This window comes from Strongylocentrotus purpuratus, unplaced genomic scaffold (genome assembly GCF_000002235.5).
Source record: "Strongylocentrotus purpuratus isolate Spur 01 unplaced genomic scaffold, Spur_5.0 spur5_scaffold_2, whole genome shotgun sequence".
Lineage (NCBI taxonomy): Eukaryota > Metazoa > Echinodermata > Echinoidea > Camarodonta > Strongylocentrotidae > Strongylocentrotus > Strongylocentrotus purpuratus.
The window spans coordinates 29,265,200-29,280,916 of NW_022145605.1; the positions used below are offsets into that span (position 1 = coordinate 29,265,200).

Here is a 15,717-nt window from a genome sequence, read left to right on the forward strand (position 1 = left end):
ACCATTTACAAAACTATGAATGGCTGGGCATGATGTTCGGTTCATATTGTGTGCACCTGCCACCTATGCAGTGAATTTTGCAAAGATGTGTATTCTAAATCATATCTAGAATTGTTTTATTTAGAAAAATAGCCTACTGTATAAATGTAAAAGTTACATGGCTTCCGCTTCCTTATTCAATTACTAACTCTCTAATACTACTCATCATTGTGTTTACAAGGAAAGGGCTATTACATTTGCATAATACTTCTCACATATTTAGAGAGGGCAGAGCATGTCCCCCCCCCCCCCTGAAATATCTGCACAGCAGTTTTTATTTTGTTATTATTATTCATGTACTACCCTGTATGTTCCCGTCATTACTCATTCCTATCTCCAGGAGTAAAACTAACTTGGGTCATCCATGTTATTAATTTTACATTTAGGTAATTAAATAGTGATGAAAACTATTCACTACTGTATGTACAAATGCACATTGTACTAAGGCAAAAATGGAGCACTCCTGGCGCAAAAACTTAATGGATGATTCACTATACCTTCACAAACACATTAAGACACTAATCCAAGGCAATTGTTGCCATTCCTTGCATATCCATGTAGTTTGATGAATTAAGGTGAGGGAGCCTGTAAATGATGGCATCCTGTTTTTGTTGCTGGCTTCCCTCCCTACTGTCCCTGCAACACACGGGCCCGGCCGCTGATGGATCTTGTCGAACATTTGCGCAGCAAGAGAAGAAAGACATAAGTTATGTCCTCATCAGCTCCAGATTGCCAAATAGCCCGCTATTTCTGATTCGGGAAATTAGCCCAAAGTTAAAAATCACGTCCTCATCAGCTCGAGAATTTAGCTCGAGACATTTTGCTCAGTGTCCATAGTGTGAGTCTTCGGGCTGGTGACGACGGACCGGACAAATAGCGTGCTATTTTGCAAACTAGGCTAAGATATTTATCTTGGGATGATTTCCCAAGCAAATATCCCGCTATTTGAATCTTCACCTGCCAAATATCCCGCTATTTTGTGACCTGGCTAATGTCGCAAATCAGAAATAGTGGGCTATTTGGCAATCTCGAGCTGATGAAGCAGGCCTAGTGACAGAGTTTAGTGGCAAACAGGGTTCTGTAGACTACGGAGATGGGGGATTCCCAGCAAGATGCCCTCATTTATTTGATAGGGGCAGCTGCTTTGCTCAGTCTCTCCCCCACCCCCCACCCCCAAACCCTCCTCCCCTAATACCTGCATGCACTTTTGTGAATATGTACAATTGTAGACCTGTACATGTAACAACATTACAGAGATATATCTACATACTGTTAGACAGGAAGAGACATGCATGTTCACAGGCAAGATACACTGACGATGCTCAAAAGATATGAGAAAAGAAATGGGAAGACAGATTAAAAATAAGTATTTGATCGAATGCAGCCTATATGTAGCAAAAAATGTACTTATAGAATTTGAAAACTCCTGTTGACCACTTCGGGAAAAAGGAAATTAAGCATCTCATTAATTAAAGAATATTACCTTAGTTGTCAATATACATGTACCTGTACATGTACAGGTCAAAGGGATTTCTACCTAAACTACATGGATGTTCTCTTAGGCTGCGTTCATGCTTAAATTTTGAAGGCAGAATGAGCGATCTGAAACGCTCATCGTAAACGCTCATCGTGATCGCAGTTCCACGATGTAGTGTTCATGCTTACTTCTCTGGCTCCCCAGGCAATTCTCCGTGTGTGGCCTTAATTGGTCTTCCAGCTGGATTCGCAAACCTTCACTGTGCATGCTACGTAGACCCACTAGAGGTCAGTGCGTTAACCCCATTTAAACGCGTTTACAAATTGTAAACGCATCTTTTTGTGAGTTTACGATCGGCGATCGTGATCGCCGTTTTTCGGTGATTCTACAAAAGTGAGCATGAACGCAAGCGTGTTTTAAACTAAACGCGTAACAGATGCCTGATTCTGGCCGTCAAAATCAAGCATGAACGCGCCCTTAGTTAGTGCTAGATTCACCGAAATAGACACGTGTGAATATTTGCCAACAGCTACAATGCATACAATTCATATCAAGGAATGGGAAGGAATAACTTTCTTTCTTTCATCTGTTGGCAACCCACCTCCAGTCTCGATATAGCGGGATTCATTTCCCCTCCCAACGAGGTTCAATTAGGGCTTCAAATTAGGCAAGTGTTGTCATGTGAGTGCACCTCAGCCAGGAATATTACAACAGGAAAGACACATCCATGTTGGGATGATGAACTTTAACATTTCCCCCGACAAACAGAAAGAAGACGTTCATCAGTATTTGGCAGATAGCGTGGGACAGGATTTGATGATATCTTTTCCCCATCATATCGAGGTCTGGTGGTAATGGATTTGGATTTCAACTCTTGAGGAGAGAAACTGGCTTCAAGTGATTATGATTTGCTTGTACTGCAGTCGATGCAGGAAAGGAAAGGTGAGGAGAGGAGAGGAGAGGATAGGAGAGGGGAGGGGAGAGAAGAAGAGATGAGAGAAGAAGTGATGAGAGGAAAGGAGAGGAGAGGAGAGGAGAGGAGAGGAGAGGAGAGGAGAGGAGAGAGGAGAGAGGAGAGGAGAGGAGAGGAGAGGAGAGGAGAGGAGAAAAGAGGAGAGGAGAGGAGAAAAGAGGAGAGGAGAGGAGAGAGGAGAGGAGAGGAGAGGAGAGGAGAAAAGAGGAGAGAGGAGAGGAGAAAAGAGGAGAGAGGAGAGGAGAGGAGAGGAGAGGAGAGGAGAAAAGAGGAGAGAGGAGAGGAGAAAAGAGGAGAGAGGAGAGGAGAGGAGAGGAGAGGAGAAAAGAGGAGAGAGGAGAGGAGAAAAGAGGAGAGGAGAAAAGAGGAGAGGAGAGAGGAGAGGAGAGGAGAGGAGAAAAGAGGAGAGGAGAGGAGAGGAGAGGAGAAAAGAGGAGAGAGGAGAGGAGAAAAGAGGAGAGGAGAAAAGAGGAGAGAGGAGAGGAGAAAAGAGGAGAGAGGAGAGGAGAGGAGAGGAGAAAAGAGGAGAGAGGAGAGGAGAAAAGAGGAGAGGAGAAAAGAGGAGAGGAGAGAGGAGAGGAGAGGAGAGGAGAAAAGAGGAGAGGAGAGGAGAGGAGAGGAGAAAAGAGGAGAGAGGAGAGGAGAAAAGAGGAGAGAGGAGAGGAGAGGAGAGGAGAGGAGAGGAGAGGAGAAAAGAGGAGAGAGGAGAGGAGAGGAGAGGAGAGGAGAAGAGAGAGAGAGGGCAGAAGAGGAGAGGGCAGAAGAGGAGAGGGCAAAGAGGAGGGGAGATAAGAGGAGGGGAGATAAGAGGAGAGGGCAGAGGAGAGGAGAGTAGAGGAGAGGAGAAGAAAAGAGAAGAAAAGATAGAAGAAGACGAGGGAAAAGAAGAAAAAAATTGAAAAGAAAGAATTGAAAAGAAAAAGAACAGGAAATCCAGGATTGATTAGGAATTTGGTTCTGGAAAGCTCAAAGATAGCTGTGGCAACACTGAAATAAAACTAAAATATATATTTAAAAAATCACTGATAAAATTCATTATATAACAATTTAAATTGAGTAAATGGATTGTTTGTAACACCAAATATGAACAGGCTAAAACTTCCACTAAAAGTGGAAATCACAATCACAACCAAGTGTACGATTCATATCATACCAGGTGTTGCAGATGTGGGTCAGAATTACTTTAATTTGTTCAATATCCTTATCTCACTTTGCTTATTACTCAGCGATGATACCTTTTCTACCACTATCGTTTATAGGTAGATATTACATGTACTTACATATGTTTTCAGTCTTGTTTGTATGTTTATTTGTTTTTAATACCCGACTGCTGTAAGTAAGCAACCAGTGAATCAACGGCTTTAAAGTCCTCTTCAAGGGACTAGGTGTTACAGGGTAAAGTGACTCGGTAACATTGTTGAAGGTTGATGAAAAAAATTGCTTAATTTTTGTATAAAATGTTACTTTATTCCTTCTACTATACTAACCCTCTGACATGCAAAAAATCCTGAACAAATTCTCAAACCACAAAGAAATCTATGGTTTTCTATGAAGGCGTCGATGTGAGGCACCCTCTAACAGTGATTAACAGTAATTTCTCCCAACCATTTTTGAATTTTCCCAACTGTTTTTCCATGAGAAAATACATAAAACAGGCTATAAAAATCTGTCAACACTTAACTGTCTGGAATGGAATGTAGAGCCATTTTATTGCTTTGTGACGATTTACATTCACTTAAAATGTAATTAAATTGTCCTTGTCTTGATGCTGAACAGGCTTTGACAAGTAGCAGAATAGAAGTAGAATAATATAGTTGGGAGAATTAAGGGATCGATCAGATCAGTTTTTCCCAATTTGTACCATGAATAATGATCCGTTTTCACTCAAATTTTCAGATTATCTTTCATGGTACATCTAGCATTGAAGTCACTACCTTAGCGCCACTATCTCTCATCTGAACAATGTTACAAAGTCCCTTTAATGCCTTACCAAAGGGCACTAGCGCATTGACAACCCGGGACATCCCGGTTATGAAACCAGTGCTCTACCACTGAGCCATCGCGCCTCCTTGAATATTCAGTCTTGAATATCCAGGATAAGTTTGGTTTGATTCTTTAAGAACTATATTGTTTATCATTACTGAATCCTGACAATACCTTTAAAGAGAAGGTTGAGTTCTGAGAAAGAGGTAAAAATTAATTTGGGAGCGTTATCATTGTTATTATGCAAGTATGGAAGAACATCAGATGAAAAATGTTCCCTGAAAAGCTTGGCTCTTCAAATGCCTTAATATTCTAAATATGGCATGTAACATCATAAAAATCGGGAGAGATTTTATGCCACATGTTTGTGTAGTCCCATATACATCTTTCTCTGACAGTGCTTGTAACTTTACCAAGACTGGGCCAAATTTCTTATCATTTTGATGATTCCCGAACCTTGCAGTACACACCAATATTATATGCTACATGTACATGTAGATGATCAACCTTTTCTGATCGATTCCACACCGTTTATTTCACAATATGATCGCATGACCAGAACTCAAGTTTATCTTTAAGTGATTGTAAGCTGCACACTGATGTAAATCCTCTTGGGGAACATATACAGTGTAGATACACAAATGAGTATACTGCTACTGAATATCTCATCTGTCTTATATCATCTACATGTACATACTGTACATGTATGCGGCAGAGACATGCTTTCAAGACTCTTGAGTCAGTACAGTGACTAAAAATAACACAAGATTTACTGGAATTAGTCCATGGAAATGGCGCTTACAGCCATTTGGGGATTTAATTGGCTATTTCCATAAAATTGGCAGAGCTGTTGAATATTCTTTGGGTATCAAGAAGGATTCAGTGAATGGGATATTGTTACCTGTGGGGAGGTGTTGGGTTTAATGAAGAAACCAATTTTAGGGAAAAAGCACACATACTGTACACATGTACATGTACATGTAGATCATTATGTGGTAGTTAGTAATTATTTTGCCTGTAATTTCTATCTCAAAACATATTGGATATGTACATTGTACTTAATGTAGGCATACAAGGCTGTTGTAGAAAGATACTTTGTAAACTGAAAAGGCTACCCTGTATGAATAAAACTATAAATGAATAACTAATAAATATATCTTTACTTTAAAACATCCACATATTTCTCCCTTTCGAGATTTTAAAATGATGCAGAATTTTTGTATCTAAAGCTTTATAGAAATATTTCAATTTTTGGAGACGACATGTAGTGAAAAGCACATTTCCATAACACAAAACATGTTCTGGAATCATTACTGGGTTTATTCAAGCGGTAAGACAGTGTAAACATGCACAATGTACGTCACCCGAGGGAAGTACGTGAATGTATAACTTCTTTCAATGAAAAAGGTGCATAATATTGACTCAGTTTCCCTTGAAATATTCATAATCCGTATCGCCGCAAATGTCTATAGTGTGTTATATACCTCACTTAAGTAATCCAGCCATCTGATTGGTCGAAATTGCATTCATAAACTTCAATTGTTCCTGTAAAATTCCCGGTAACCATGCATAAAACATTTAATATTTTTAATAACCATGGTTATTAAAAAAATAGGTCAGCCTCCATGGTTACCCCATAGGTTTACATGTTAAAAAATGGTTTGAGCGATCGAGGATACCGTATGTGTGCGAAGGATTGGTCGGTAATTTCAATACAATTGAATCTCGATCGATCTTACCGACAATTTTATCTTGCATTGTTGACATGAAGACGAAAATAAACTTACAAAAACAAAAAAACAACATCTGCCGATAGATCTTGATCTAAGTTCGTGCCAATATGCATTGCAAAAGTAAAAGAAGGGTGCTTTTGCGAAGCATTCATCACGCCGAAGCCGGTTTCAATCCATTTTAATGTATATATTGTACAAAACTGCCAAGCATGTGAACAGCGCGCGATGGCCGAGTGGTGTAAGGCGTTGGTGTAAGATTTATCACTGATTGTACGCAAGAGTTCGACTCTCACCTTCGACAAAAAAAAAAAGTATTTTTTATTTTTTATTTTTTAGTCTATTTTTTTTCGGCATATAAAAGTATTAATGACTGCTTTAATATTCGAGAAATAGTTGTTTTCATACGCTCTCGGGAAGGTTACAATTGGGCTATTCCCCTCGGCAAGCCTCGGGGAATAGCACAATTCTAACCTTCCCTTGAGCGTAATAAAACAACTATTTCTCTCAAAGCAGTCATTAATACTATACTGTCGCTCATAACAAGATTCAAGGAAATCATGATGATCTCATCAAAGGAAACAATAATGATAAAATAATAACAATAGCTCACATTTATAATGCGCCTAACACTTATTACTCGGTCATCGGATTCAGGCTTATCCGCACACAATGTATGCAGTGTGCACATTCTCCACTCCCTGGGGAGCATTCCGGCCAGTCGTCGTTTTACAATGAAGTGCATCGTCAAATATGCTGGGATTTCACTGCAGCTAGTAGAAATACTGGGAGCATCCGTCATTGGAGATGATAGAATCAGGCTCATCTGACTCTTATCACCTCATGTTCCTCTCTTCATTGCCCCCTCCCCCCTCCCCCCCTCCCCCTTCCCCCTTCCCCTCGTGCATCATCCAATTGCAAAGTATTTCTCCTTCCTATCAAACTTCCTGCCAAAGCTTCATTTTCTGCCTTCTAGCCCAATATTAGAGGAAATTCCAGCTGTCCCCAGAGCCTACAGTAGGTAATTTTCCTCAAAGTTTCCTCTCTTTCATACATGAAAAAGGACATTAAATGTTCTATTTTTATATCACTGGGAAATTAAAGTACAGGTCAGGCCTGTCCCTTGCATTCCATAACCTCATTTGACCTTTTTATCAACGACAAAGACATTTGACCTGAAATTTGTTCCAGATTATTTTCTGATATTAATTAACCCTCATGTAAAGGTTTCATGAAATTTTGAGAAATGCTTTTAATAATAATAATATTCAGCTTTTATATAGCACTTAATACATCTCGCACATCTTTATAAAGCGATTTACAGATACTATTACCCCTGTCATTGGATTCAGTTCTTGCCCACACACAATGTGTGCACAATCTCCACTCCCTGGGGAGCATTCCAGCCAGGCGTTACTTGACGACATAAACTGTTCGACCAACAATGACGGTCGCTTCCTACCCATTGTAACACCTGGGTGGAGAGTAGCAAGTGCAGGTTAATATCTTGCCAAAAGGATATTAGTGCCGTGTCGGGATTCGAACCCTTGACCTTCGCATCTACAGTCAAGCGCCTTTAACCACCCGACCACGACACTCCCAAAGGAGATTGATTTTTAAATGTTGATAATGTCACTGCTCCTGTCAGAAAAGCTGTGCCTAAATGTACAATGTTAATTTTTCTCTAGTTACATCTATAGGCAAGACAGAAACATGTCATGATTTCAACAGAAAGGCGACAAAGGACAAAGCCCTACTGCACTACTGATAGCTACTTTATATACATGTAGCAAACAATGCTTAATCGGCGTCTGTTGGTCCCCAATGATCCCCTTTTTCTTATGTTAATTGAGAGCTGATTTGATGAGATAACCACCTGCCAGTGACCTTGCAGGGAGGTCTCATCCCCCCTGGCCAAACTAGTGCAGACAAGCTTTAATTCCAAAATTCATTCACACAAGATTACGTACCTCAGCAGGCATATGCATGAGCAGAACGGCTGCCACCGGTGCCTGGCCCTGGCAGTATCCATCGCGAGGGTTGTAGATGCTGTATGCCTTGAGGATGCGATAGAGGTCCTGTTGCCCGTTGCCTCCTTTCTTGGCAAACATCTCGTGGAACGGGAACTGCCTATCAAGGTCCAACTCTATCACATCCAACCACTTGCGGTCTCCTGCTTGCCCATCAAGCTCCTATGGCCATGAGAAAATAAAAAGAAAGAACATTATTTAAAAGTGTCAATTAATGTAAAACCAGAAATTTTCATAAATTATATTAAGAGTGGATCAGATTTGCACAGGTTCCACACAAAAATTTATTTCTTAATTACATCAACTACTGGTAGACAACTACAATTTACCAATTTACAATTTACCATTTCGAGGAAAATACAGTTATTTTGGCATAAAATTGTGCATCATCACCCTCGAAACGCATACAAATTCAAAAGGGGCTCTTTTCAAATTATCTTGTTCCTAAAAAAGAAAAAAATGTTGAGATCATTCACATGCCAACAATAGCTCTTTGTTTCAATGCCAAAATCACATCTAAATATTATGGGCATGGCTGACTTCAGAATAAGTGATTAATATCAACTGCTTGAAGCCTTGAACCATGCACATGTAGCCCAACGATATGAAATAAATAAAATGCATGTGTGTATACATGTAAGGGCGCGTTCATGCTTGATTTTGAAGGCAGAATGAGCGATTTGTAACGCTCATCGTAAACGCTCATCGTAATCGCAGTTCCACAGTGCACTGTTCATGCTCACTTCTCCAGGCAATTCTCCTTGGGTGGCCTTCAGCTGGATTCGCAAACCTGTGTGCGCATGCTACATAAACCCATTAGAGGTCAGTGCGTTGACCCCATTTAAACGCGTTTACAAATTGTAAACGCATCTTTTTGTGAGTTTACGATCGGCGATCGTGATCGCCGTTTTTCGGTGATTCTACAAAAGTGAGCATGAACGCAACCGTGTTTTAAACTAAACGCGTAACAGATGCCTGATTCTGGCCAGAAAAAGTGAAGCATGAACACGCCCTAAGTACGCAATGACATGTACGGTCATGTACATGTACATGTACATTTATTTCTACAAATAAATACCAACAAAATGTGAGTACTTGGCCTACCATGCATGGCTCTATACCGGTAGTCCTAATATTAATGTAGTATTGTGAACAGACATTTTACATGTATGTACAGTAGGTCAATCAAAAGATCAATATTGGTTGCCATGGTAATAACAGTCTGACGGTAACAGGTGGGTGACACTGAAAGGGGGCGGGAGATGTAGATGTAGCCCTCAATCTAGTTTGCAGGCAAAAACCCTTGTCAGTCGTGGTGTGTATTAGTGTTTGCAAAATGAGCCTACAAATAGGCTCTGTACTTCAATAAGCTGCTCTGGACTGTTTGGCACAGCCAGAAACTGGCATATCCAGGCTCTGCTCAAGGCTTTAGGACTTGAAGTATAGTGTCAAATTATTACAGTCTGTGCTTGCAGACTACCCTTGATCAAATAAAATTAATCGGCTGTCTGCATCCTTTGTCAGTAACATTCATTTGTACAAATTACACTCAGATACCGCTATAGGCTTTAATTCTGACACCCTCTATTTTCCAACGTGCAATGTACATGGACATTAAAATGCTACAAGTACATGTATACATGTATACAAGTGTAAAAATGAATAGTTCCCCAGACCTAAAATATCAGAATAGAGGTTTGTGACCCATTTATACAAATACATTGTAGATATAAGGGCGCACACAACTTTTACAGGCGATTTTTTAGCTGCACATAGGCCTACATGTCATGTACATATTTTATGTTATCATGTGAAATATATCTGCAGATTTATGGACATACGGGTAATACCCAAACAGCATGTGATATTCCAAAGATATGAGATTATAACCATTATTTGTCTACAAACTTTACTTAAATGTACAGTATATGTACCGCACAGGCACATAATGCAAATACTAGCCATTGTTTTGTACATCTCATGTATAATGTAATTGAACACATCTATAGGTGCATGTACAATTGTACATGTATCTATTTGTAACACTGGTATCTCATAAAGACTGCAGCCCATATCATGTTTGTATGTAGCGAGGGAGGAATGTTTATGACGGGTCTCTCCAGACTGCATCTAGCTATATAAATGCCACATACACATAAATGAGTCATCTCACTGTGACAAGTCTGTTCTCACAATGCGGTTGAACATCATGTTCTTCTCAATATCCAATCGAGCACCGAGACATTGTCATGACTTCTACAGGTTTACGCTGTCTAAACTAGGATTTGTAAGGAAGATTTGAATACAAGGGGTCTTTTACAGGGTGCACCTTGGTTTGGTAAAGGTTAAATAAAGGTCTCGCTCCTGATGGCAAGCTAAGTCGATAGGCTCGTTCATACTACCCCTAACTTCAGGAAGTCTTCATGTAATCACTGTAAGTTAATGAAATTAGTCTTCTACCGGTAGTCGCTTTCAAGACCTTAGACAGGAAATCCAGCTAATATCCTTTCAAATTAAAACTGCTCATGTGGTTGGAATATGTATTTGAATATTTTATTATGGTTTTGAAGGTAATCTATATTACTAATACGCAAAATCGCCGCGGGGGGTCCAAACGGGTACAAAACGGTTCCTCAAAAACGTCTTTCCCCGACCCCGCCCGCCTCCGCCGTGGCGCGGGGAGGGCGGCACAATTCCACGAGGTCTGTCTCCCGTAACCCGCGTGCCACGTCGACCCCGCGATCGACGTCCACGCCGTTAAACGCGGTTTCGGGGCGGCCGGGGAGGACGGGCGGACGAGAGCACGGCGGGCGTCGTGGATTGCGAGGAGGCGACGAACCCGCGAGAGCGAGTCGGCAAGGCGTGCACCCGCCCTCTGTCTAATTATCAAAGAGAGACGAAGAGACACACGATGGACGAGAATCCACTCGCGTCAACGGGTGTAGCAAGTCTCATTGAAAAAGCTGCGGCGTATCCCGAGTAAGACCTCTTGCTATAGGGTTCGCTTTGTAGCATGTAAGAGAAATACACATCAACAGACGACTCACCCGGGTGAGGGGATGTAGCCAATATGTATCCTCAACGGGTTGAGCTTACCCGTGCTATGCGTCTTTCTATAGGATATGCTTTGTAGGCCAGGCGCCCACAGTGTACGTGTATTACACGCTCTCAGGTCACACACATGCACACACCACAGTCGATTCGAGTCGAGGCGATTGCGACAACTGGCGCAAACCATGGACCTACTTTCACGTAAAATCTTTACTCTGAAAATAATTATACAAATTCTGTGATCTATGCCAACATAATCATAGTCCAAGCTTCTGTTTTATTGGTCTTTTCATGAAAACTACATCGAAATCACAACAAGAATAGCGCAAATAGATCTGTGATAGTACGCCTTCACGTGACAGTTCAGTTGCAAACTGCCTTGAGTCCACAGTGTATTGCCACGGCAGCTGAGCGCTGCTGTCGGGGGTGCTGTCGGAGCTGAGTGTGTGAGCGTGGAGTAGCGGTGACCGGAGTAGCCAGGTCTGTCCGTGGTGTGAGGAGAGTCTAAACAACACTTTGAAATTATTGTGATTATTCTAGCCATGTAAAGTTGTATACTGAATTTTGATAATCATTTTTCAAAGTAAAGTTTTCACAAGAAAATCAGACGGTCGTCATGGTCGTTTAAAAACATGATAATACTTTTAGTATGATACAGTTCTTGCATCAAATCAATTTTAAAAAAGGGGGGGAGGGTCAGGTAACTCAAAGCGATTTGAGTGCAGGCGTGGTGTCCACAGGTACAAAGGGCTGAACCCCCGAAAGCTCAGGGGTTTTAGGCATTTAATTACGGTCAGATGAGCATATTTTTAATGCCTTATTTGTGACACTGGCAGGTCGATCACTAATTGGCGTGGGGTCCATAGTAGAGTTGCGTACCAACTACGCTGAGCTGAGAGTACGCTGGCCTACATTACTATACCCTCAGGGACGCAAAAAAGTACGCAAGATGGACGCAAACAATTTAATATGTTTAACAAAATTTGCGTACTTTCGGCGTAGAAACTTGACGTAACACTACGCTACTAAACTAAACAAACTGCATCTTTAAATGAATTAATGAAAAATTAGCCCAAGAAAAAAGTAGCCCCCCAAAATTTTCCCAAAATTTGATATAGATCGAGTCCCCGAAAAAAAAAATCTTTCACTGGATTCTACGCTCACAGTCCCACACACAGTCGAGTCAATTTGTGCACAAACCGTCTGATTTTTCGCGTAAAATCTTTACTTTGAAAATAATTATACACATTTTGTGAACAATGCCAACATAATCATAATCCAAGCCTCTGCATATGTAGTCTTTTCATGAAACTACATTGAAATCACAACAATAATAATGCAAATAAATAGTAATTATCGAGATCCTATCTGACATAGCTTGTTTTACGATGCGCCATTCATGGTCAAACAGCATATATTATAAAAATTCTCTATATAAAGATAAACTAAATTTTTTTTGGATAGCACATAGGCCTCTATCTATCTATTTGGCCCCCTCCCCTAGAATCCCGTGGATTTTCCACGGGTCCTGCTAGTACATTACTAACAAGTCAACGCAAAGCATAGCATCCCCTCGCAGGGTACAAATGGCCTACAGTATACAGGTACGTCAGAACAAGTTACTAGTACCTCCATTGGACTATACTATTATATTACTAGGTAAGGAAGTTAACCACATTTTCACATATTGTTAGGTGTTTTTGCATAGTTGATGAGCTATGACCTTTGACCCACATGCTCAGAAATCGAACTTACATGTAGACTGTACATGTATTTTGATACCATGAACCTTCCTATTAAATTTCATTCAAATTCATCAAACATTACTCAAGTTATCGAATGGAAACCAGATTTGCATATTTAATGAGCGATGACCTTTGACCTACGTACTCCAAAATCAAACTTAGCCTGTATTTTGATTTCATGTACCTTCATATCAAATTTCATTAAAATATCAAACATTACTGAAGGCAGGGTGCTACAAGAATTTTTTTCACCACTTGCCCTGTCGGGCAAGTGGGTTTTCAATTTACTTGCCCAAACAATATTTCCACTTGCCCAAAACTTTTTGTTTACTAGCACAATCGAGAAAAAACAGCTGATCAACGCACGTGTGTGTCTGTGCAAGCCGCTGTCATTTGGAAACGTAGGCTAATTTTCAGCTGTTAATAATTTGGGTCAACTCTTCCATCAAGAAACGTCATGTAAATAATGGGTAATCAACTATTTTAAATAAAGTACGGACATTTTTATTTCATCATTCACTGCTATAAATATCATGCCAAAATTTGTAAATTCTTACTAAATAATAATATTGAAGATATTTTACGATAAATCTCGGATAAGTATGCGAAAACTAGACTAAACAACGTCGCTAAAACCATGAAAACAAAACAACAACGGCTTATATTCTGGGGGTCTCGATACTATTATCAAAATGACTCGCTCGGTCGGATCTTGAGACCGCAGTAATAAATTGAAAACGAGACAAAAACATTCATCTGATTTATATGAGCAGCGAGTTTTAAATAATATGTTCACAATCATTAACAGTCATTATGAATAAATATCAAACATTTGACTTTTTGTACTTACTAGAACATCCCTGTTGTTTATTCCATTCCGATTCGCACGTGTTCATTTCCCTAGAATAATGACGTCATATTTGGCGTGATTCAACCAATCGGCAATCAGAGAATAGCAAAGGCCTGTCGGTGCGGCCTGCAGAGCTAGAGAGAGAGAGCGCGAATAAGCTCGCAGCTGGTACGATCGCGCTAGCTGTCTCTAGCTAGCTCACGGCCGGCCGTGCGTGGAGGCGGAGCGGCATTCATGGCTTGAAGTGTCACTGTTGCATGCGCGCTGAGCTAGCTGAGCTGGCTAGCTGTCTGTGAAGTTTTTTCGAAATCGGAACGATCGCTTTTTTGCTTCTGGATTTTGACGACGGGTAAGAAGTTGACGGGTGAATGGTAGAGTTCTTGGACACTAGGAAATTACTGTAAAAGTATCACTTGCCCGAATCGGGCAAGTGATAATTTGATTTACTTGCCCGACGGCTCAATTTGGTTGCCCCGGGACGTCGGGCAAGCGGGTTTGTCGCGCCCTGCTGAAGGTATCGATCGGAAACCAAATTTGTTACGGACGGACGGAAGGAAGGAAGGAAGGACGGACGGCAGCGCTACTAATCCCCTCCGACTTCGTCGGCGAGGGGATAACAATCTTGAACAACATACATGTAGCTGCCACAAAAACAGGGCCGGCACTTAGACCATTCCCACATGAAACTGCTTCAAAAACCGAATCATATCATTTCATAACTATTGAGCTTTAGCGCCACCTTGCCTTGTAGCGTCAGCTTGCAAATTGTTTGTTTGTTATTGTGCAACTGCATGTACATTAAGCTTTGTTCTATGTAGCGCCCTACCAGTCCGTTTTGTTGTTGTTGTTGTTGTAATAACTTACTTAAAAGTATACTTAAACTGTCGACTCATCTCCAAAAGATAAACACAGTACTCATCTGTCTACTTACAACATACAGAATTTAAGAGTAAATTCAGAGATGCAGGGATATTTGGCAATTAATCTGAATGTTCTAATACTTTGAGGGATGCAGACAATCCAGCGATTTTCTGTGGTACATACTACAATATATCTTCCAGATAAGTTTCAGCATCTACTACGTATACATGTATATTCACACGATCTGAAGTGTATAGTGTATAGTGTATAGTGAGGATGGGCTGTGTATGACTTGTCTAACCTAGCGCTTCGCTCCGAACATGCCTAACCACACAGGGGCCCACTGGCTTCAAGTTCAACTCCAACCCACAGGAATACCACATCAGACAGACAACAGAGAAATACATAATGCCTGCTCACAAACACCACCTTATATTTTTTTGTAGAATGGCAGTGAACTTCATAAATACACGTTTGTCAAATACCGGATATCAAATACAATGAATAGTTCTGACAACATAGAAGCAATGTACTTATATTCTCAAAATGTTTCTTTTACTAGTTTACAAGCTCATAAAGAGGAGGTTGCAGAGGGAAGTACATTGTACTACCCTAAAACTTCCGGCCTTTTGGGGTACGTACCACAATTTTTTTTTTTTAAACACAATAGGAACATTTGACATGTGATCAGGGATAGCAGTCTGAAAGTGAAAGAAATATCCACAAAAGTATAGATAATACTTCCTCAGGGAAGGATGCAGATCTTTTCAATTCATTGTATTTGTTTGTTATGAAATGAAACATGAATTGTGTCTGCAAGCATCATTCCGGGAAAAAATGCTTTTCTTTTTTTTGTTTTCTTTTCACCCAAATATGCCTACTGAGTACTCACTTCGATTTAAAGTACCCTACATGTATATCAAATTGTATGTTCTCAATGCTCCATATTCTGATTGACATTGTACATTAAAAGGAAGG

At 40.5% G+C, this 15,717-nt stretch overlaps 1 protein-coding gene across 1 annotated transcript in view; it reads right to left on the reverse strand.

The window, feature by feature from the left end:
• Positions 1-15,717, reverse strand: part of LOC115926800 (ecotropic viral integration site 5 protein homolog) — a 45,013-nt gene that overhangs the window by 17,483 nt on the left and 11,813 nt on the right. The window contains exon 5 of the mRNA XM_030992175.1: positions 8,173-8,394. Within this exon, the coding sequence (XP_030848035.1) occupies positions 8,173-8,394 (222 nt within the window). The remainder of the gene's footprint in view (positions 1-8,172; positions 8,395-15,717) is intronic.